This window comes from Oncorhynchus tshawytscha, linkage group LG11, assembly GCF_018296145.1.
Source record: "Oncorhynchus tshawytscha isolate Ot180627B linkage group LG11, Otsh_v2.0, whole genome shotgun sequence".
Lineage (NCBI taxonomy): Eukaryota > Metazoa > Chordata > Actinopteri > Salmoniformes > Salmonidae > Oncorhynchus > Oncorhynchus tshawytscha.
Genome location: NC_056439.1, coordinates 35259776 through 35283052, shown reverse-complemented (window position 1 = coordinate 35283052; position 23277 = coordinate 35259776). Strand labels below are relative to the sequence as shown.

The following is a 23277-nucleotide window of genomic DNA, read 5'->3' as shown; positions in this document are numbered from 1 at the left end:
GGTTTATCATCTCTACATCACAGCATATGTTCAAACTATGGGCCCCTGTTTATCCACACTTATCACAATACCTGGGTCTCCCTGACAGGTGATCCAGACTTCATCAGTGTTCATTAGCTCCCCTCCATGTCATTTATAACAGCTATTATCAGGTGTACGTTTAATCAGCCTTGAAGCCAGTTTGGCATCCTCAGTTACACCTCCATCAATGATGGATGAAAAAAAATAGAGGGCCAGTAAATGCTATTAATGATCACTCAGAGGGTAAAACCCAAAACCCAGTGATAAGGCTCTGAACTAACCCATTTCATTTGACAAGGTCAAATATCACCAGCAACCAAATGAGTCAAGATCAAAACTACGTAGTTGTCCTTTCTGTGCCAAACTAGTACAGTTGAGACTAGAGGGCTAACAAGGGTACACCGTAGAGTTTCCACAGATCCTATTACAGTATTAACAATGAGACGCTGCTTTTATTTTTGGCAGTGTATCAATCAGCCGTAGCGTTATGTGTTCGCTTGCTGATGCACAGTCTGTTACAAACACTGAATTATTGAGCTCCTCTGGCAGCTCACCTATCCAGGCAAACATATTCATTCATCACATCCACTGCAACCTGGTTCTGCATTGCCAGGCTGGCTGAAAGGGGACTGGGGCTAGGGACCAATGGATCAGAGGACCAAGGCTGGCCGTCTCTTAATTTTAGACACACCTCAAATACGTGCTGAATCTCACATGAACTTGGCTTTTGATTGGTTATCTTTACACTGCAACTAGTGTGTAAGCCAGTATGAGCTAGTAAAGGAGTTTTTAAGTGCTAGCCTCCCTACACTGGCTTCCTGTCAAATCAAGGGCTGATTTCAAGGTTTTACTGCTAACCTACAAAGCATTACATGGGCTTGCTCCTACCTATCTCTCTGATTTGGTCTTGCCGTACATACCTACATGTACGCTATGATCACAAGACGCAGGCCTCCTAAATGTCCCTAGAATTTCTAAGCAAACAGCTGGAGGCAGGGCTTTCTCCTATAGAGCTCAATTTTTATGGAACGGTCTGCCTACCCATGTCAGAGACGCAAACTCGGTCTCAACCTTTAAGTCTTTACTGAAGACTCATCTCTTCAGTGGGTCATATGATTGAGTGTAGTCTGGCCCAGGAGTGTGAAGGTGAACGGAAAGGCTCTGGAGCAACGAACCGCCCTTGCTGTCTCTGCCTGGCCGGTCCCCCTCTTTCCACTGGGATTCTCTGCCTCTAACCCTATTACAGGGGCTGAGTCACTGGCTTTCTGGGGCTCTCTCATATCGTCCCTGGGAGGGTGCGTCACCTGAGTGGGTTGAGTCACTGATGTGGTCATCTTGTCTGGGTTGGCGCCCCACCTTGGGTTGTGCCGTGGCGGAGATCTTTGTGGGCTATACTCAGCCTTGTCTCAGGATGGTAAGTTGGTGGTTGAAGATATCCCTCTAGTGGTGTGGGGGCTGTGCTTTGGCAAAGTGGGTGGGGTTATATCCTTCCTGTTTGGCCCTGTCCGGGGGTGTCCTCGGATGGGGCCACAGTGTCTCCTGACCCCTCCTGTCTCAGCTTCCAGTATTTATGCTGCAGTAGTTTATGTATCGGGGGGCTAGGGTCAGTTTGTTATATCTGGAGTACTTCTCCTGTCCTATTCGGTGTCCTGTGTGAATTTAAGTGTGCTCTCTCTAATTCTCTCTCTCTTTCTCTCTCTCGGAGGACCTGAGCACTAGGACCATGCCTCAGGACTACCTGACATGATGACTCCTTGCTGTCCCCAGTCCACCTGGCCGTGCTGCTGCTGTTCAACTGTTCTGCCTTATTATTATTGGACCATGCTGGTCATTTATGAACATTTGAACATCTTGGCCATGTTCTGTTATAATCTCCACCCGGCACAGCCAGAAGAGGACTGGCCACCCCACATAGCCTGGTTCCTCTCTAGGTTTCTTCCTAGGTTTTGGCCTTTCTAGGGAGTTTTTCCTAGCCACCGTGCTTCTACACCTGCATTGCTTGCTGTTTGGGGTTTTAGGCTGGGTTTCTGTACAGCACTTTGAGATATCAGCTGATGTACGAAGGGCTATATAAATAAATGTTATTTGATTTGAAGTCAAATCAAATTTTGATAGTCACATGCGCCGAATACAACAGGTGTAGACCTTACAATGAAATGCTTACTTACGAGCCCCTAACCAACAGTGCGGTTTAAAAAAATATACAGATAAGAATATGAGATAAAAGTAACAATTAATTAAAGAGCAGCATAAAAAAATAACAATATATACAGGGGGGTACCGGTACAGAGTCAATGTGTGGGGGTACCGGTTAGTTGAGGTAGTATGTACACCTGCTGCTCTTGTGTTTTTACTGGTTTACTAGACGTGTGGATATAACGGTGAGTCACTCATAACACTTTGCCAATAACAACCATAATGTATGCGCGTGTTCGTTTGTCTTAAAAGGTTATTGACTTTCACATTACTTGTTTCAGGCAGCAGCAATGACTCAGTACAGGAGTCACTATGCAGCATCAGCTTCATGTGAAGAGGAATAAGACAGTAGGGGCCCTTTAGTAATTGACATTCTGACAACAATATTTCAGAACACACACAAGAAACTGATCATTCAGATGATCTGGATAATCTTCTGTCTGACACTGCCATCTTGTGGATATAAACAGGTAGCATTTGGTAAAAGTGAGAACATTTTGACTGAGATATAATGTTATCATAGCAAAGTTTGTAATAAAGTCAAAGTATTCTTACTAGCTTATTATAAATATAAGTATACTTCCGTTCACATCTTGGGTTTTACATTTTATTTTGTTAGTTAAGAAAAAAATATGTTTTTTAATTGTTTGTAAATTTACATTTGTGAATACAAAATTTGGCCAAAAGAATAATGAAATTAATGACGTGAAATTGTTTCAAATTATTTATATTGTAGGTAAAGAATCAACCATTACCTCATCTCTCCATAATAGGGTCAAATGTTAGGGTCACACTCTCAAATGTTGTTTTTTGCTATCATTGTAAGTCTGCCACACACACACTACATTTATTAAACATAAGAATGAGTTTTGTCACAACCCGGCTTGTGGGAAGTGACAAAGAGCTCTTATTACACCAGGGCACAAATATTAACATAATAATAATCAATAATTTTGCTCTGTATTGAGCCATCTTATATATAAAACCTTACTTGTTCATCAAAAAATAATACAATGATGGAAAGACCTGTGTAACGATATTCGTCTTTCTCTGACGAGCAGTAGTCAAGATCGGACCAATGTGCAGCGTGGCATGTGTCCATGTTAATATTTAATAAATAAACTGAACACTGAAAATACAAAATAACAAAGAGAAAGACAGAAAGGAAAACTAAGCAGTTCTGCATGGTGTAGACACACAACAGAAAATAATCACCCACAAAACACAGGTGGGAAAAGGCTACCTAAGTATGATTCTCAATCAGAGACAAAAATCGACAGCTGCCTCTGATTGAGAACCATACCAGGCCGAACACAGAAATACAACAAAGAAAAAAGAACATAGACTACCCACCCCAACTCACGCCCTGACCAAACTAACACAAAGACAAAATAAACGAACTAAGGTCAGAACGTGACAACCTATGTGTTGTCCTTTTTAATGCAGACAGAGAAGGGCTCTAACTTCTTAATTATAGCCTCAATTTTGTCACGCACATAGAATATAGTTGTGGAGAGTCCCTGTAATCCTAGATTCAGATCATTCAGGCGAGAAAAAACATCACCCAGATTGTCCAGTCGTTTGAGAAACTCGTCATCATGCACGCGGTCAGACAAGTGAAAATTATGGTCAGTAAAGAAAATTTAAGCTTGTCTCTCAATTTTAATAAATGTGTCAATACTTTGCCCCTTGATAACCAGCGCACTTCTTCTGTATGTTGTAAAAGCGTTACATGGTCGCTGCCCATATCATTGCGTAATGCAGAAAATACACAAGAGTTCAGGGGCCTTGCTTGAACAAAGATAACAATTTTCACTGTGTCCAAAACGTTTTTCAAGCTGTCAGGCATTCCCTTGGCAGCAAGAGCCTCTGGGTGGATGCTGCAGTGTACCCAAGTGGCGTCGGGAGTAACTGCTTGCACGCGCGTTACCACTCCACTATGTGTTGGTATCTGTGCCATCAGTACAGATACCAACACACCTGTATAGTTTTTTTTGTGCCTTTTCCCACAGCATTGTCCCAGCCATATCTGCGGTAGCAGGAAAAATTAAGTCCTCCACGATAGTATGGGGCTTGCATGTCCTAGCCACTCGGTAGCTCACCATATAAGATGCTTTTAGCCTCTTCTTAATAATGGTATATGTTGCTTTTATACATGTCTTACTACTCAAAAGCCGTCTTAATTCTCGATCAAAAAACTCCCATGGCTTATTTTTCAAATGGTCATGTTTCATTTCTAAATGTGTGCGCAAGAGTGAAGGTTTCCTGCAAGAGAGTAACGGTTAATTTGATTGGATGTTAATTTTTTGACTAGGCTACCTGTATTTGACATTGTGTTGTTATTTCGCTGAACACTAGATGGTTTAATTTTATTTTGGGTAGTGAAACGAGGCTACTCAGGCGAGAAAAAAACATCACCCAAACATATAGCCCCGTTGAAAAATCTAAATGGACTGTTTGAAAATGTGAATCACATTTTTATTTGGAGTACTACCGACGGCATTGCGCATACCCCTTGGGAATAGCCTCTTTACATGAACACAATGCCAACGATATAATAACACTGTTTCTGGGTGGTCCTTACAGAAGGTACTATATGAGTTTAGCTTTTTAAACTTCTTAATGTAGTGGTTGGCAGGATAATATTTATGAATAATTTTGTTAATAAGTAGGTACAGTGGGGCAAAAAAGTATTTAGTCAGCCACCAATTGTGCAAGTTCTCCCACTTAAAAAGATGATAGAGGCCTGTAATTCTCATCATAGGTACACTTCAACTATGACAGACAAAATGAGAAAAAAAATCCAGAAAATCACATTGTAGGATTTTTAATTAATTTATTTGCAAATGATGGTGGAAAATAAGTATTTGGTCACCTACAAACAAGCAAACTGTGTAAGGGCTATTTGAACAAGGAGAGTGATTTCATGACCAATTTATGCAGAAATCCAGATAAGGGTTCACATAATTCTTCTTGCCACTGTATACACAGTACCAGCTAAAAGTTTGGACATACCTACGCATTCAAGGGGTTTTCTTTATTTTTACTATTTTTCTACATTGTAGAATAATAGTGAAGACATCAAAACTATGAAATAACACACATGGAATCATGTAGTAAAAGTGTTAAACAAATCAACATCACAAATAAAATTTAAAAAATATTTTATATTTTAGTTTATTCAATGTAGCCACCCTTTAACTTGATGACAGCTTTGCACAATCTTGGCATTCTCTCAACCAGCTTCATGAGGAATGCTTTTCCAACAGTCTCAAATGAGTTACCACATATGCTGAGCACTTGTTGGCTGCTTTTCCTTGACTCTGCGGTCCAACTCATCCCAAACCATCTAAACAGGTTCCAGACAGTCCCGAATAGATTTAGGGTTGAATCTGTAGGAGTGCTGCCTGGCCTGGCCTCCACAATCACCAAACCTCAACCCAATTTAGATGGTTTGAGATGACCTCAACTGGACTGGGATGCTGTGGCATGACCTCAAGAGAGCAGTTCACACCAGACATCCCAAGAATATTGCTGAACTGAAACAGTTTTGAAAAGAGGAACGGTTCAAAATTCCTCCTCCGACCGTTGTGCAGGTCTGATCCGCAACTACAGAAAACATTTGATTGAGGTTATTGCTGCCAAAGGAGGGTCAACCAGTTATTAAAACCAAGGGTTCACATACTTTTCCCACCCTGCACTGTGAATGTTTACATGGTGTGTTAAATAAAGACATGAACACTTATAATTGTTTGTGTATTATTAGTTTAAGCAGACTGTGTTTGTCTATTGTTGTGACTTAGATAAAGAGAAGATCAAATGTTATGACCAATTTATGCAGAAGTCCAGGTAATTCCAAAGGGTTCACATACTTTTTCTTGCCGCTGTATACATACATTTTTTATCATATTATCATATTTGCATATGTTCTATCATACTTTTATTGTGTAATAGATCATAATGGGTTGAACAGTTTTTTTTCTCTCAGACATAAATAAACAATTCCAGGTTAAAGCCAAAGGTCATAGCTTTCTAGGGGGACACACACACACACACTACTACATCAATAAAATATTGCCCTTTTGTTAGATTGATGACTTAAGCCATAGTGAAATAGTGAAAAACAGCTTTCAGCTCAAATCCGTCGTTCTGACCCTGAACAAGGCAGTTAACCCACTGTTCCCCGGTAGGCCGTCATTGTAAATAAGAATTTGTTCTTAAATTACTTGCCTAGTTAATTAAAGGTTAAATTTAAAAATAAAAAAAAGAAGTCCTGGATGCAATCAATGATGAAACACAGTCTGGCTTCATAAGAAACAAACATATCTCTAACGATATCTCTAAACTAACATACACTGCTCTATCTTTTTAATCTTGACAGTAAAATAAGCAAAGAGATAGACCAGATGCTTTTCAACTTTCTGTTGAGAAACTGTACCCATTACATTAGGGAAACTGTTGTAATGAACACTTATGAGTATGGTGTGCTTAATTTTCTGGACTTTTCTACTTTTAATAATACTATTGAGATCAATTGGATAACACAATTCCTAACACCCACTTCTATGTGGAAATGTATTCTTCATCATGTACTCTCTACTTTTGGTGGCCTTAACTTCATGTTGGTTTGCAATTATAATATTGACAGTTCCAGTGAAACTCTCTGCTTTTCATTGGCAGGTTTTCTTGTCATGGTCCTTAATTTATAAGCATAATTTCTCTACACACAGATATTAGCCTATATCTGGAATAATCAGGAGATATTATATAAAAAATAAATTGTAGAATATTGGTTCCAAAATAATATCCTATTGGTGAGCCAACTCGTAAATGCAGAGGGTCTTTTACTTATCTATGAGGAATTCTTATCACTTTACAAGATCCCTGTAACACCTAAAGATTTTGCAGTCATTTTAGATACCATTCCCTCAGGTGTTGCTTTATTATTCAGGAACATGTCGAGACCTGACTCTCAGAATTTACCTTTGATTACCCCTGTTTACTCATCAGTAGGAACAATATGTATTTATTTTGGTCCATACAGCAACAATAGAACTACACGTGACCTGTTTCAACATGATGTTGTATCTATCTATATCTTATGTCATGCCTTATTGGAATAATTTTTTGATAATATCTGTTGGAAAAAATATTGGATGTTGCCTCCCACATACAGTGGGGCAAAAAAGTCTCAGACACAGTCTGGAACCTGTCTTATTACTCCAAGTGAATGATCTGTCAGCTGGAAACTTCTCTCTCCATATGTCAGTAAGATCAAATTTATCCATAAAAAAAAATATTTAAACCAAATTCTGATTCGTTGGCCTACCTGGGGGCCATCTATCAGTTGAATTATCTATAGTAATGTTAAAGTCCTCTCCTATAAATAATAACGAATTGGGAAATTTAGATAACCAATGAAATATACATTACTCTACAGATTCAAGCAACTCATTAATCCTATGTTTGGTGAAGTCTTCTTCTACTCCGACACATCTCGAAATGGGAGTGCCAATGTGCTTTGCGCCTCCGGTCACCTCTTTGGGTAGATTTCACTTCCTGTATGTAACAGGTACCCGAAGAGAGAGAGAGTGACACACCTGTGAATTGTAAAGATATTCGGTTGTTTCTTTATAATCGACGACAGATACAGAATTTACAGGTGACACGTGTTAATTTCTAGTGCTGTTTTGAACAAATATGAATCTATAAAGTTACAGAAGAGTTGGATCTTGATTATTTATTTGTATGTTTGACGTAATTCTTACCTTTGAAATCAGAGGAACAGAGATATACAAAAGTCCTGAACGTTTCTATACAATTGATTGGTGTGTGTGTGTATAGTATAAAGATAGACTGCATGGTGTTTTGTATGTTATTTAGATCATGTTACGACTATTTATTTGAATGATAATGTATATTTAGTTAATGCATTCCATGATATGTTATTTGAAGTTGACTATATATCGCTCTGTTTTCAGGTCATCTGTTGGATTATCCTATATTTGTGGGAAATAGTTTTCCTGGACTGTTTTGTAGAATGACTACTCTCCCAATTGGATTGTTATTGGGCGCTTTGGTGTGCTTTATTGTTTTCCTGGTGCGCGCGGAGGCCCAGCCATTCGGGGAACAGTGTTTGGACAGTTTCGAAAAGGGCAGAGAAGATTTCGTTCTCGACACGGATGACTCGGTGAAATACGGTGCGACTTTCATCATTAAACCGAAGGTTGAGAGCACCAATGACTGTATACGCTCGTGCTGCAAAGATCCCAAGTGTAATGTCGCTTTCATGGAGAATGGGTCCGGTGAGGGCATGATCAAGTCATGCTTTCTCTTTGACTGTCTATACAAGCAGCAGTACGTCTGCCGATTTGTCAGGAAGAAGGGATTCCTGAACTACATCAGAGACGTGGTGTATGAAAGTGATCTGGCCACAAAAAACCTCCCAGGTAAAACAGGCAGACTGGTCTCAGACTGCCCACTATGTACCATTACATTTAGGTCCAAGGACCTTACATGCTATTTTCAGAGGTAGACTGGCTCTGGCAACCAAAACAGCCAAATACTCCATATAAATGTGAATCTATTCTCAAATGCATATGGTTCAAGGAACCTAAAGCTTTACTTCATATCACATCATCATTTCACAAATGCTACATATACATTTACTGCACTGTTTAAACTGTCTTTATCACAGTTGCAGCCTGTGACAACATGTTTCTGCCTGCCTTCAGGTACACACACAGGTGTTCACTGTGTATAAAATCGATCACACAGCCATTAAATCTCCATAGACAAACATTTGAACATTGGCAGTAGAATGGCCCATACTGAAGAGCTCAGTGACTTTCAACGTGGCACAGTCATAAGATGCCACCTTTCCAACAAGTCAGTTCTTCAATTTTTTGCCCTGCTAGAGCTGCCCCGGTCATCTGTAAGTGTTGTTATTGTGAAGTGGAAACATCTAAGAGCAACAACGGCTTAGCCGCAAAGTGTTAGGCCACACAAGCTCACTGAACAGGACTGCCGAGTGCTGTAGTGTGTAAAAATCGTCTTTCCTCGGTTGCAACACTCACTACTGAGTTCCAAACTGCCTCTTTAAGCAACATCAGCACAATAACTGTTCGTCAAGGAGCTTAATGAAATGGGTTTCCATGGCCGAACAGCCGCACACAAGCCTAAGATCACAATGCCAAGCATCGGCTAGAGTTTTGTAAAGCTCTCCGCCATTGGACTCTGGAGCAGTGGAAACACTTTCTCTGGAGTGATGAATCACGCTTCACGCGATGGGTTTGGCGGATGCCAGGAGAACGCTACCTGCCCGACTGCATAGTGCCAATTGTAAAGTTTGGTGGAGGAAGAATAATGGTCTGGGGCTGTTTTTCATGGTTCAGGCTAGGCCCCTTACTTTCAGTGAAGGGAAATCTTAATGCTATAGCATTCAAGGACATTCTAGATGATTCTGTGCTTCTGACTTTGTGGCAACAGTTTCCTTTCCTTTTTCAGCATGACAATGCTCCTGTGCACAAAGTGAAGTCAAAACAGAAATAGTTTTTTGGGATTGATGTGGAAGAATTTGACTGGCCTGCACATAGCCCTGACCTCAACCCTATCAAACACCTTTGGGATGAATTGGAACTGGGATACTCAAATTAGTATGATATGTTATATTTGGTATTGTCTTTGCAATTTGTAATGGTCAAATTTCAATTCGTAACACGTCATACAAATTGTAATTCGTAAAACATACGAAATGGATAATGGACATCCACAAATTAATACATACCATACGGAGTGTCCCGGATTTACATTTACTATGTTATGTCTACCCCTGAGTCCAGGTTGAAACGGGAGACCCAGGTATCACTCTCACACATCACAACATAGACACTCATCAAATTAACTAATTATGTCTCCAATGAACTTCATGTCTCCATTGAACTGCTTACTAAAGGAACATGAACACACATACCATTTAGCTACATTATTATGAGCAGAGAAAGCAATGCACTACACTTGGACTGTCTGTGGTTTGAATCACAACAGACAGGCCCTTTATCTCCAGAGGAGGTGAAACCACCTGCTTAGAAAAGAGCATTACCCACACACGCCATGGCTCAATATAGGGCTTATTCTATGGCTCATTATAAGGCCCCTTGTCACAGTCTGATGTTTCAGTTTTCACCTCATTGCTGCTGAGAAAGCTTCTTACAGGGGAGATTGGTATTGTGCTGTGAGTCAAGTAATGGATTGCAGACTTGAGTGAATAATGTATGTCAACAGGATGTAGTTAGCAACTGGGTATGAGCACCACCAAACAAATTGATTTCCTGAGCCTTATGTTGTGAATGTGTTGACACTCAAAACCCTTCAAAAAATGTTTACCTATTCAAATTTCAACCAGCCATATGATCTGTGTATCTTTAACCTAACGGGATATCTTAAAGCTGCATGTATTTTCAGTATGATTATGTTGTATTGAACGTGATGAAGGTTGTATTCAACTTCCAGGTGAAGTGGACAATCCTCCAGAGGCCAATGGAGGTCCGGACAGAGTGGTGCAGCCCCAGGAAAGTTTAACTCTGAATGGCAACGAGAGCAAGGACGACCACGATATTGTCACGTACCAGTGGCACCTAGTGTCAGGGAACACCTCCGCTGTCATTGAGGTGGGCGATGATGACTGGGGCATCAGGGAGCACTGGTCAAGCTTTATTGGGATGTTTGGGGCATTTACCTGATCAGAGTTAATGGTGATTGCTCTTTCACTGTGTAAAAATACATGAGAAGAACAGGTCACCCTGGGAACACCAGAGGATGAGGATCACAATTAAAGCTTCTCTATCTTCAATGTTCTGCCACAAGAAAACATTGATACATTTTCTTTCCTTGTCTCCTAGAAAACTACATTTAAAGACCAGGTGATCGTGTCCAACCTGGCGTCTGGGGTGTACAAGTTCCAACTGACCGTCACAGACTCCAGTGGGCAGTCCGACCAAACCCAGATCACTGTCCTTGTGCTTACCCCTGAGCAGTCTGAGAGTGAGTATACTAAAGTATATGTGAAACACCTGCAAAGCACACCTAGCTACACAGTTTAACACAATTGTTTTGAGGGTGAAGGGACATGCTGTATTTATTGAATTTCAATGCACTTATATACAGTTCGTTGCCTGTGTATGAAATCAATCTAAAGTGACAATGATCTTTGAAGTGGTCTACATCCGAGTGATCTGTCATGTTTGGAGTAGGGACAATGTGGAAATACTATGAGAAACTTTGACATTGAGGTGAGAAGGACTGATGCCCTTCGGACCATATTGGTCACTGAACGCATAATGCAAGTGAATGCGATGTTAGGAATATAAATCACTTAAATGTTTTCCTTCTAAACTGAGGGAACTGTCTCTGCAGTTGGAATTTTTATGTGAAAAAGAAATACCCGATTACAAGTATACACTGAGTGTGCAAAACATCAGGAACTCTTTCAATGACATAGACTGACCAGGTGAATCCAGGTGAACGCTTGATCCCTTATTGATATCACTTGTTAAATCCACTTCAATCAGTGTACTGTAGATGAAGGGGAGGAGACGGGTTAAAGAAGGAGTTTTAAGCCTTGAGTCAATTGAGACGTGGATTGTGTATGTGTGCCATTGAGTGTGAATGGGCAAGACAAAATATTTAAGTGCATTTGAACAGGGTATGGTAGTAGGTGCCAGGCACACAGGTTTGAGTGTGTCAATAATTGCAATGCTACTGCGTTTTTCACTCCTGGGTTGTTCACTCACAACAGTTTCCTGTGTATATCAAGAATGGTCCAACACCCAAAAGACATCCAGCCAACTTTACACAACTGTGGGATGCATTGGAGTCAACAACCTTGTGGAATACTTTCAACACCTTGTAAAGTTCATGCACCAACAAATTGAGGCTGCTCTGGGGGCAATAGGGGGGGCAACTCAATATTAGGAAGGTGTTCCTAATGTTTTCTGCACTCAGTGTATGTGGCATGTTAAGTTCATTACTCATTTTTATGACTTTCAAATGCTTGCTGATGACTCTTATCGGTTGTACTGGTTTAAGTTGATTATGATATCAAGTCTTGTTGTAATCAACTCATCTACTTTTCATGCCACGTGACATGGCATGAGAATACTGTCAAAAATACCTGTCCAGGCAAGCTCCTCTGATTCCCGTAGAACGAAATCAACATTTCCAGATTTCAGAAAGCACATTCATAAGTAGATTTGTCTCAGCTTGTACATCTATATGTGGGCTCAATCGCCAGAGACAACAGCTTAGTATTCTTCTTTTCCTAGTAGCTGTTTACTCCATGGCTGTGAGTGACTGAAAAACCCATATGTCCTCCAAGAATGACCGTTTTGGTTCATAACAGGATGACAACTCATTATCACACTTGGTAGATACTTGGTAGATCAACAGTGCTGCCTGGCTGTTCATTATAGGGTAATAGGGAATACTTAGTAATCAGACAATGGAAGGGTTTTCTCTGCCATTCCCAGTTACATGAATGTGTATGGAATGGATAGACACTTTTCCTGGGCTATCAGCAGACACAGGAAGTCAGGAAAGCTGTGGTGATTTCCCTCCCTCACACTCTGCTCCCTCTTTCCTCCCTACCCTGCCCTCCCCCTTAACCTGTCTGTCTGGTTTCAGCTTGGGTTTCACAAACTCAAGCAAACTCCTTTAATGTCATGGCACTCTAAATACAGACTCTTGATACTCAAACACTTTGAAGTTATTTCTGAGTCAGTTATACAATTTGGAGCATGTTGGTCTCTCAGTCTTAACAGACTGAGCAGAGACTATTAACCATTCATTGATCCAGTTACCCATTAACTAGTCTCTACTGAATGGTGTTGGGAATGTTCCTCTGTGGAAAGGCCAATGCATAGTGACCTCTGATCTGAGTCACACAACACGTACAGCTAAATGGCTGCATGCGTTAATGCTGGATGAATTACAATGAACATGCTAGTAGAATCACAATTAAAGATACCCTGACAACATGAACCCCCTCTCAGCAACATATATGTACTGTGAATGGCTATTAGCGTTTTACATTGACTGTGGTACACACATGGTTCTGTACCTAATGTTATTCTTAATGTCTCAATTAACCCAGTCATGTTGTAATGACATAATGGCTGGGTAATGTAATGCAGGGTAGTCCCGATGCATCAACTAGCTTGTCGTGAGGTGTACAGCTTTGCGTTGCACAAGTGAAACCACTTCCTCTGACAGTTATGTCTGCTTTCTTTGGGTTTACCACATGTCTGTTCACAAGCCAGACCATCCACATGTATTTTCAGTGGATGAAGTAGGCCTGGTTTTAGGGAAAGTTACTTAGCTTTTTTATATTTGACACATCAGGTCCAATCAAAAATACAATTTTATTTGTGACATGCTTTGTAAACAACAGGTGTAGAGTCACGGTGAAATGCTTACTTACGGGTCCTTTTCCAACAATGCAGAATTAAAGATAAAATAAATAAAATATTGACTGGCTCTCTAATATTTTACACAGTTTTAATTTTTTTTTTTTTAATTGTGTAAAATATTAGAGAGCCAGTCAATATTTTATTTATTTTATCTTTTTGAAGGTGTGTTTAACTTCTATGTTATGAGTTATGTTTATAAGAAAATGTAAAAATAATTTTAAGTATTGCACATGAGGTAATGAGCTGTTTGACGCAATGATTATGTAAGCAGTTTAAAAGCACTGTAATAAGCAGTTTATAAGCAATGTTTTTTCCGCAAAAGTGTTACACATGATTCTGTCTGGGCTTCCACCACTGAACCACAACATAAAATTACATTCACATGACATGTGTGTATTGTTTTATTACATAATGTTATATCTAATCGCCAGTTGTATGTAATTGCCACTCTCTGATACTTCATCCTTCAGATCACTGCATGGTCCCCAAGAAGGTGGGTCCCTGTCGCGGATCCTTCCCCCGCTGGCACTACAATGCTGCCTCAGAGAGGTGTGAGGATTTCCTGTTTGGGGGCTGCAGAGAGAACCTTAACAACTACCTCTCCCTCCAGGAGTGTGCCAACGCCTGTGATGGTGTGTCAGGTACTATACAGACCCCTCTTGTTTTTCTGAGAACAGTTTTTGGAGAAGATTGGTTGGTTGATTGGTGTTTCCTTTCTTGTAGTTATTCACAGAGGTAGAACTGGACCACTTCCAGCCCCTAGAGGTAAGACTGACTTACATTTATTGTCCTCAGGTGTATGACTATAGAAAGTAGCTGTACTTGTAAGCTCCAGCTTTTTGGCTATGCCTCCCCCAGTCATTGACATACGGCAAATATATGTATATTTGAACTATCTGTTGACTGATGCATATCTATTGAGACTTATCAGTTACCTGTATTACTTCTGTATCCTATAAGGTGAATCTATGGCTAAAAGTCACTTTTACCTCACCTCTTCTGCTCACCTCTGTGTTGTTGTGTGAGGTCCCCTGTTCACCTGTGTATTATGTTTAGAGGTGTGTGAGGTCCCCTGTTCACCTGTGTATTATGTTTAGAGGTGTGAGAGGTCCCCTGTTCACCTGTGTATTATGTTTAGAGGTTGAGAGGTCCCCTGTTCACCTGTGTATTATGTTTAGAGGTTTGAGAGGTCCCCTGTTCACCTGTGTATTATGTTTAGAGGTGTGAGAGGTCCCCTGTTCACCTGTGTATTATGTTTAGAGGTGTGAGAGGTCCCCTGTTCACCTGTGTATTATGTTTAGAGGTGTGAGAGGTCCCCTGTTCACCTGTGTATTATGCTTAGAGGTGTGAGAGGTCCCTGTTCACCTGTGTATTATGTTTAGAGGTGTGAGAGGTCCCCTGTTCACCTGTGTATTATGCTTAGAGGTGTGAGAGGTCCCCTGTTCACCTGTGTATTATGTTTAGAGGTGTGAGAGGTCCCCTGTTCACCTGTGTATTATGTTTAGAGGTGTGAGAGGTCCCCAGTTCACCTGTGTATTATGTTTAGAGGTTTGAGAGGTCCCCTGTTCACTTGTGTATTATGTTTAGAGGTGTGAGAGGTCCCCTGTTCACCTGTGTATTATGTTTAGAGGTGTGAGAGGTCCCCAGTTCACCTGTGTATTATGTTTAGAGGTGTGAGAGGTCCCCAGTTCACCTGTGTATTATGTTTAGAGGTTTGAGAGGTCCCCTGTTCACTTGTGTATTATGTTTAGAGGTGTGAGAGGTCCCCTGTTCACCTGTGTATTATGTTTAGAGGTTGAGAGGTCCCCAGTTCACCTGTGTATTATGTTTAGAGGTTTGAGAGGTCCCCTGTTCACCTGTGTATTATGCTTAGAGGTGTGAGAGGTCCCCAGTTCACCTGTGTATTATGTTTAGAGGTGTGAGAGGTCCCCTGTTCACTTGTGTATTATGTTTAGAGGTGTGAGAGGTCCCCTGTTCACCTGTGTATTATGTTTAGAGGTGTGAGAGGTCCCCAGTTCACCTGTGTATTATGTTTAGAGGTGTGAGAGGTCCCCAGTTCACCTGTGTATTATGTTTAGAGGTTTGAGAGGTCCCCTGTTCACTTGTGTATTATGTTTAGAGGTGTGAGAGGTCCCTGTTCACCTGTGTATTATGTTTAGAGGTGTGAGAGGTCCCCAGTTCACCTGTGTATTATGTTTAGAGGTTTGAGAGGTCCCCTGTTCACCTGTGTATTATGCTTAGAGGTGTGAGAGGTCCCCAGTTCACCTGTGTATTATGTTTAGAGGTGTGAGAGGTCCCCTGTTCACTTGTGTATTATGTTTAGAGGTGTGAGAGGTCCCCAGTTCACCTGTGTATTATGTTTAGAGGTGTGAGAGGTCCCCTGTTCACTTGTGTATTATGTTTAGAGGTTTGAGAGGTCCCCTGTTCACCTGTGTATTATGTTTAGAGGTGTGAGAGGTCCCCTGTTCACTTGTGTATTATGTTTAGAGGTTTGAGAGGTCCCCTGTTCACCTGTGTATTATGCTTAGAGGTTTCCCCAGTTCACCTGTGTATTATGTTTAGAGGTGTGAGAGGTCCCCTGTTCACCTGTGTATTATGTTTAGAGGTGTGTGAGGTCCCCAGTTCACCTGTGTGTGTTGTTGTGTTTTAGAGGTCTGTGGAGTACCCTGTGGGTCAGGCCAGTTCTCCTGCACCAACGGCTGCTGCCTTGACCGAGGCCTGGAGTGTGACAAGGAGCAGCAGTGCAGCGACGGCTCAGATGAGGAGAACTGTGAGGACTGTAAGTACAGGCTATGCAAACCAACCCTAATTTACATACAACACTGCATTGGCCTTACCTTACCACTGACCTTACATTACAAGTGCAGTCATGAAGTGAAACTATTGGGGTGCTCAGTTGTTGTCATGTGATGTTGCTTAAGGGATACTTCAGTATTTTGGCAATGAAGCCCTTGATCTACTTCCCCAGAGTCCGATGAACTTGTGGATACCATTCTCTGCGAACTGTTTGACGGAAGTTGCTAACTAGCGTTAACGCTAACGTTAGTTAGAATTGGCTAGCAAAACTACCTCTAACATCCTTCATACTGGATGCAGAGACATAAAAATGGTATCAATGAGTTAATCTGACACTGTGGAAGTAGATAAATGTCTTTATTGCCAAAAACCAGAAGTAACCCTTTAACTCTTGCTTTCTTCCTTTCATCAGTGAATAAGAACTTCCAGATTCTACTGCAAATTCCTGTGGATGAACAGAAAGGTTGAGTTTTACTGTTTTGAGACATGTTCACAATAACAGGATCAATCTCGGATTTTGTTGTTGAGTTAACTGATTACATATGGTGCCTACCCCTACTCTGGCTCTCCTTACGAACGCTGATCTCTCACACACATGTTCTTTCAACCACAGTTCGCTGCACGGAGCACCCCAAAACAGGAAACTGTCGGGAGAGTTTTACCAAGTGGTACTACAACCCTGTCTACCAGAAGTGCTTCCGTTTCAACTATGGCGGCTGCTACGGGAATGAGAACAGATTTGACACTGAGGATGCTTGTATGAGTACCTGTAAACTGGTAACAGGTAGGTTTTCATGCTTTAGCCATTACAACACTTTCAACTGATTTTCAAAATTGTTGCACTGTTATTAGGGATAAACCGATATGAAATTTTGAGCCGATACCGATATCCAATATTTTCCTTGCCAAAAAAGACGATACCGATATAAAATGTGCGGCCTTTTAGGCATTCTAGTACAGTTAAATAGTTGAAACACACACACACTGACCACGTACAGTATGTCCCCATTACCAGTAAAACATAATCAAAACCAATTTCTTTCACTTCCTTGCTGTGCTGTTTCGTTGATCATTTGTTCAGTCGTTTCATTCTCAACCAAGATTTCATTATACATGTCAAGCAATGAAGTTTCAGCTCTGTCTGTCCGTGGCCTCTCTTCCTCAGTCCGCACTGTCACGGTGTCCGTTTCCCTCTTGTCCAGCTGTGTCTGTAACATTTCACCTAAACCCTGTTTCTTGTCTGCATCGAAGTAACACTCCTGGTACCTAGCATCGAGCATGGTGGTGACACAGTAAAGAGGCTCAGAGTGAATGCCACCGAATCACTTGTTCACAGCCTCTAGTAGAGTACTTTTGTAAGTTTTAACCCCACGGTCTGTGTCGGCAGTTTTGTTGAGCAGGCGTTTCAATGCCATGACAGAGGGTATCACGTCTGCTGCAGACGCAGTTTTTGATCTTATCTCTCAAGTCGGTTGTTCCAATGGCGCTAGCAGTGTATTCATGTTTTCAATGAGAGTCCACTGGTTTGTACTGATTGTTGCAGGTAACTCCTAGTCGGCAGTCGTTTTTGTTCCAGCAGGCTCTCCATGTAAAAAGTACTGTTCCATCTGGTGGAAACATCTTGCTTAAGCCTTTTCGTTTTCACTCCAAGCTGCCCCTGTATTGCTTGCTGGCGGTTGTATGTGAGCTGTGAGTGTTTAAAATGACCCACTATCTTCCTACCTGTTGCCACTGTGTCAGATATGCTGCGTTGGGCCAAAACACCTTTGTTTACAGCCAGTTGCAGCGTGTGTGCCATGCATGGCAAACTGGCGACTCCGCATTCTTCCAAAGCCTTTGTCATGTTACGTGCATCATCACGTAGCACAGCGTGTACTTTGTTCTTGGGTATTTCAAACATGTTCTCAAATGCCATTGAAATAGCAGCAGCAGCAGTATGAGAACCAGCACCTTCTTGAGCATGCAATACGGCTTTTCTCAGTACAAAATCCTTGTCGACCCACTGTGCTGTCAGACTCAGCATGCTCATGGGGCTGACGTCGCTGGTCCAAATGTCAATCGTGAAGCTAATAGCGGCCCATAGCAAGTAGCTCATGGATGTGCGTTTCAACAATACTGTGTAACACCGGTAGGGCAACATCTGTAGAATGGCGCCTACTTGCTAGTGTGTACCGGAGCTCGAGGTGCTCGACCAGTCGACGAAAGCCAACATCCACCACAGAGATCGGTTTATTGTCATGGGCAATGAATTCCATTATCTTGGCGTTAATGGATTTCGCCTTTGAGTTGTCTCGCAGAAATTTTCTTACTCATTCAAATGAGTGATCGACTTGAACTTGTTTCGTTGTTGGAAAAGTGTGCTTTGTTTTTTTCTGCTTTTGTTCTAAATAGTCGCTGAATGTCTGGGGGTGATGCACTTTCTCCCCTCAGAAAATAATAGCAGCACAAACGTTGCATTTGGCCTTTTTTGTCATCTTCCTTTGAAACTTTAAAATACATCCACACAGCAGACATTGTGGGCTAGGTTAGGAATGCGTCATTACGTCATCTACCTACATTATACAGGTATGCATGTGAGCTTTGACATCGGTTTTGCATATCGGCAAACTATACATAGAGCCGATGTTGGCATTTTTAGCTAATATTGTCTGATTCCGATATGCTTACTGATATATTGTGCATCCCTAACTGTTATATTACCCTTTGAGATCATAATAATGAAATGTTTCAGTGATAGGAACATACTCTATGTCAGCACCACTACATTGTGTGTATCAACAATACTGTAGCTGTGTAACAACTGACTTGTCTCTTTTCCTTACCATGTGTTCAGAAAAGGACATCTTTGAAATAACGAACCGATATGAATACCAGGACACTGAAGGCCATGTAGGTAATTAGCTCTTCTTTATTCTGCAAGATGGAGCCTTTGGCCCGTCAGGACTCCATGGAAAAGACACCCTGACAATAATCCTTTTTAAAACCAATTATTGCACCCCGTCAAGTTTAAGGGCCTTGGGGGTCAAAGCTGGTCACAAAGATCTTGTGATGTGTTTTTCCCTGCACATTCTCCTCACTTTACTCAAACACTGTGAATGTTGCACATGATTGATTGTTGGTCTGTCCCGTTTTTGCTTCCCCACACATGCAGGATCCTTTCATATAGTTATTGACTTACTGGTGTGTGTGTGTCTCTCTGTGTGTGTCTCTCTCATGCCCATCCTCTCTCAGGAATCATAGTGATAGCTGCACTGCTTGGCCTGGCCATCATAATACTGCTGGTAGTTCTGTGTTACTGCTTCATGAAGGGCAAGAAGGAGCAGACTCAGCGCCAGCGGGTACCCGTCAACGGCTCCCAGGTCTACACCAGGGAGGACACGGAGCGCCTGGTCTACAACACCACCACCAAGCCCATCTGACCCCTAACCTCTGCCCCCGGAAGCTGCCTAGGTGCAAGCTATCAGCATTGCATGAATTCAGATCAATATTTGATTTTATGTGAACCTTTTATGTGAAACCCTTTTTGTGTACCAGTATGTTTTATTTTCCCCAAATATAGTCCTGTTTGTTTGATAAGACCTTTACCTTGTTGTTGTAATATAGGCCTAAGAATTTTTATTAGAGTTTGACTTCACTCAGGAAAGCAAAAGTGGCAGCAATTATTCAAAACTACACTTGCCTTTTTGTCTTCCTTGCAGTAACCTGTCAGAATTTAGATTGTTGGTCAGCAATCCTGCACTCAGGGTATAACGGTCCTACAATTAAATCCACAAATCTGACTTCATGTAAACTGTTGGAATAGTGTGGGAGATGAAAACATTCCAATATTGCTAACTAACTATTGATTTGTTATTCTTCTTATCGTGTTTTATCATATTTCAGGCATTTAAAAAAGATGTGTTGCTGGAAATATATTGTACATTATTGACACCCTTTGTCTTAACTGGTAGAAGTTAGAGAAAGTTATTTTACTTTTATAGTTTATTTTGTGATTATTAAAACTGATATTTCAGAAAGAAATGGAAGAGGGGAAAACAGTGAGTTTGTGCCTAATCATGGTGGTCACATGTTATAGGAAAATATACTCTTTATATACTCAACTTTTTCATTAACACTTTTGTATGCAGTTCTCTCTTTTACCAGTAGTGCTCAAATCCTAAATAAAATGCTGTTACCAGAATCAAATCACGAATACAACAGGTGTAGACCTAACAGTGAAATGCTTACTTACAAGCCCTTAACCAACAATGCAGTTTTAAGAAAATACCAGTAATAACAAATAATTAAAGAGCCGCAGTAAATAACAATAGCGGGGCTATATACAGGGGGTACCGGTACAGAGTCAATGTTAATGTGCAGGGGCACTGGTGTCAAGGTAATTGAGGTAATGATGTACATGTAGGTAGAGTTTTTAAAGTGGCTATGTATAGATGACAGAGAGTAGCAGCAGTGTAAGTGGGGGGGGGTAGCCATTTGATTAGCTGTTCAGGAGTCTTATGGCTTGGGGGTAGAACTGTTTAGACATGCCTCTTGGACCTAGACTTGGTGCTCCGGTACCGCTTGCCATGCGGTAGCAGAGAGAAAAGTCTGACTACGGTGGCTGGAGTCCTTGACAATTTTTAGGGCCTTCCTCTGACAACGCCTGGTATAGAGGTCCTGGATGGCAGGAAGGTTGGCCCCGGTGATGTACTGGGCCTTACGCACTACCCTCTGTCGGTTAGGGGCTCATAAGTAAGCATTTCACTGTAAGGTCTACACCAGTTGTATTCGGCGCATGTGACTAATACAATTTGATTTGCCTTGCAGTTGGAGGCCAAGCAGTTGCCATACAGGCAGTGATGCAACCCAAATCAAAGTTTATTTGTCACGTGCACCGAATACAACAGGTGTAAACCTTTCAGTGAAATGCTTACTTACAGGCTCTAACCAATGGTGCCAAAAAAAGGTGTGTGTAGGTAAGTAAATAAATAAAACAGTAGAAAGACATTTGAAAAAAGAGTAGCAAGGCTATATACAGACACCTGTTTGTCAGGCTTATTGAGGTAGTATGTACATGTAGGTATCGTTAAAGTGACTGTGCATACAGTATATGATGAACAGAGAGTAGCAGAAGCGTAAAAAGGGGGTGGTGGGACACAATGCAGATAGCCCGGTTAGCCAATGTGCGGGAGCACTGGTTGGTCGGACCAATTGAGGTAGGATGTACATGAATGTATAGTTAAAGTGACTATGCATATAAGATAAACAGAGTAGCAGCAGTGTAAAAGAGGGGTTGGGGGGGTCTTATGGCTTGGGGGTAGAAACTGTTGAGAAGCCTTTTTGCCCAAGACTTGGCACTCTGGTACCGCTTGCCATGCATATTTGAGAGAATAGTCTATAACTGGGGTCTTTGACAATTTTTAGGGCCTTCCTCTGATACCGCCTGGTGTAGAGGTCCTGGATTGCAGGCAGCTTTGCACCAGTGATGTACTGGGCCGTACACACTACCCTCTGAAGTGCCTTGCAGTCGGAGGCCGAGCAATTGACACACCAGGCAGTGATGCAACCAGTCAGGATGCTCTCGATGTTGCAGCTGTAGAACCTTTTGAGGATCTCAGGACCCATGCCAAATCTTTTTAGTTTCCTGAGGGGGAATAGGCTTTGTCGTGCCCTCTTCACGACTGTTTTGGTGTGTTTGGACCAATCTAGTTTGTTGTTGATGTGGACACCAAGGAATTTGAAGCTCTCAACCTGCTCCACTACAGCCCCGTCAATGAGAACGGGGACGTGCTCGGTGCTCCTTTCCTGTAGTCCACAATTATCTCCTTAGTCTTGGTTACATTGAGGGATAGGTTGTTATTCGGGCATCACCCGGCCAGGTCTCTGACCTCCTCCCTATAGGCTGTCTCGTCGTTGTCGGTGATCAGGTCTACCACTGTTGTATCATCAGCAAACTTAATGATGGTGTTGGAGTCGTGCCTGGCCATGCAGTCGTGGGTGAACAGGGAGTACAGGAGGGGACTGAGCACGCACCCCTGAGGGGCCCCCGTGTTGAGGATCAGCATGGCGGAGGTGGTGTTACCTACCCTTACCACCTGGGGGCGGACCGTCAGGAAGTCCAGGATCCAGTTGCAGAGGGAGGTGTTTAGTCCCAGGGTCCTTAGCTCAGTGATGAGCTTTGAGGGTACTATGGTGTTGAACGCTGAGCTGTAGTCAATGAACAGCATTCTCACATAGGTGTTCCTTTTGTCCAGGTGGGAAGGGGCAGTGTGGAGTGTAATAGAGATTGCATCATCTGTGAATCTGTTTGGGCGGTATGCAAATTGGAGTGGGTCTAGGGTTTCTGGGATAATGGTGTTGATGTGAGCCATTACCAGCCTTTCAAAGCACTTCATGGCTACGGACGTGAGTGCTACGGGTCTGTAGTAATTTAGGCAGGTTGCCTTTGCGTTCTTGGGTACAGGGACTATGGTGGTCTGCTTGAAATATGTTGGTATTACAGACTCAGACAGGGAGAGTTTGAAAATGTCAGTGAAGACACTTGCCAGTTGGTTAGCGCATGCTCGGAGTACACATCCTGGTAATCCATCTGGCCCTGTGGCCTTGTGAATGTTGACCTATTTAAAGGTCTTACTCACAGGCTGCGGAGAGCGTGATCACACAGTCATCCGGAACAGCTGATGCTCTCATGCATGTTTCAGTGTTACTTGCCTCGAAGCGAGCATAGAGGTTATTTACCTCGTCTGGTAGGCTGATGTCACTGGGGAGCTCTCAGCTGTACTTCACTTTTGTAGTCTGTAATAGTTTGCAAACCCTGCCA

General features: G+C 41.9%; 1 protein-coding gene across 1 annotated transcript; it reads left to right on the top strand.

Annotated features, from left to right (window-relative positions):
- Positions 1-7742: 7742 nt before the first annotated feature.
- spint1a (serine peptidase inhibitor, Kunitz type 1 a) lies at positions 7743-20663 on the top strand. The gene is made up of 11 exons (XM_024437476.2): positions 7743-7879; positions 8199-8666; positions 10729-10886; positions 11118-11259; positions 14153-14323; positions 14406-14447; positions 16333-16461; positions 16891-16941; positions 17092-17262; positions 19312-19371; positions 19710-20663. The coding sequence occupies exons 2-11, from the start codon at positions 8258-8260 to the stop codon at positions 19895-19897; spliced, it is 1521 nt and encodes a 506-aa protein (XP_024293244.1). The 5' UTR covers positions 7743-7879; positions 8199-8257; the 3' UTR covers positions 19898-20663.
- The last annotated feature ends 2614 nt before the right edge of the window (positions 20664-23277 follow it).

Bases quoted from the DNA above. Each gene is read 5' to 3' on its own strand.
- spint1a (XM_024437476.2), top strand. From the start codon at position 8,258: ATGACTACTCTCCCAATTGGATTGTTATTGGGCGCTTTGGTGTGCTTT. The intron at 11,260-14,152 runs GTGAGTATACTA...TTCATCCTTCAG, and splicing joins TACCCCTGAGCAGTCTGAGA to ATCACTGCATGGTCCCCAAG. The intron at 14,324-14,405 runs GTACTATACAGA...CCTTTCTTGTAG, and splicing joins CGCCTGTGATGGTGTGTCAG to TTATTCACAGAGGTAGAACT.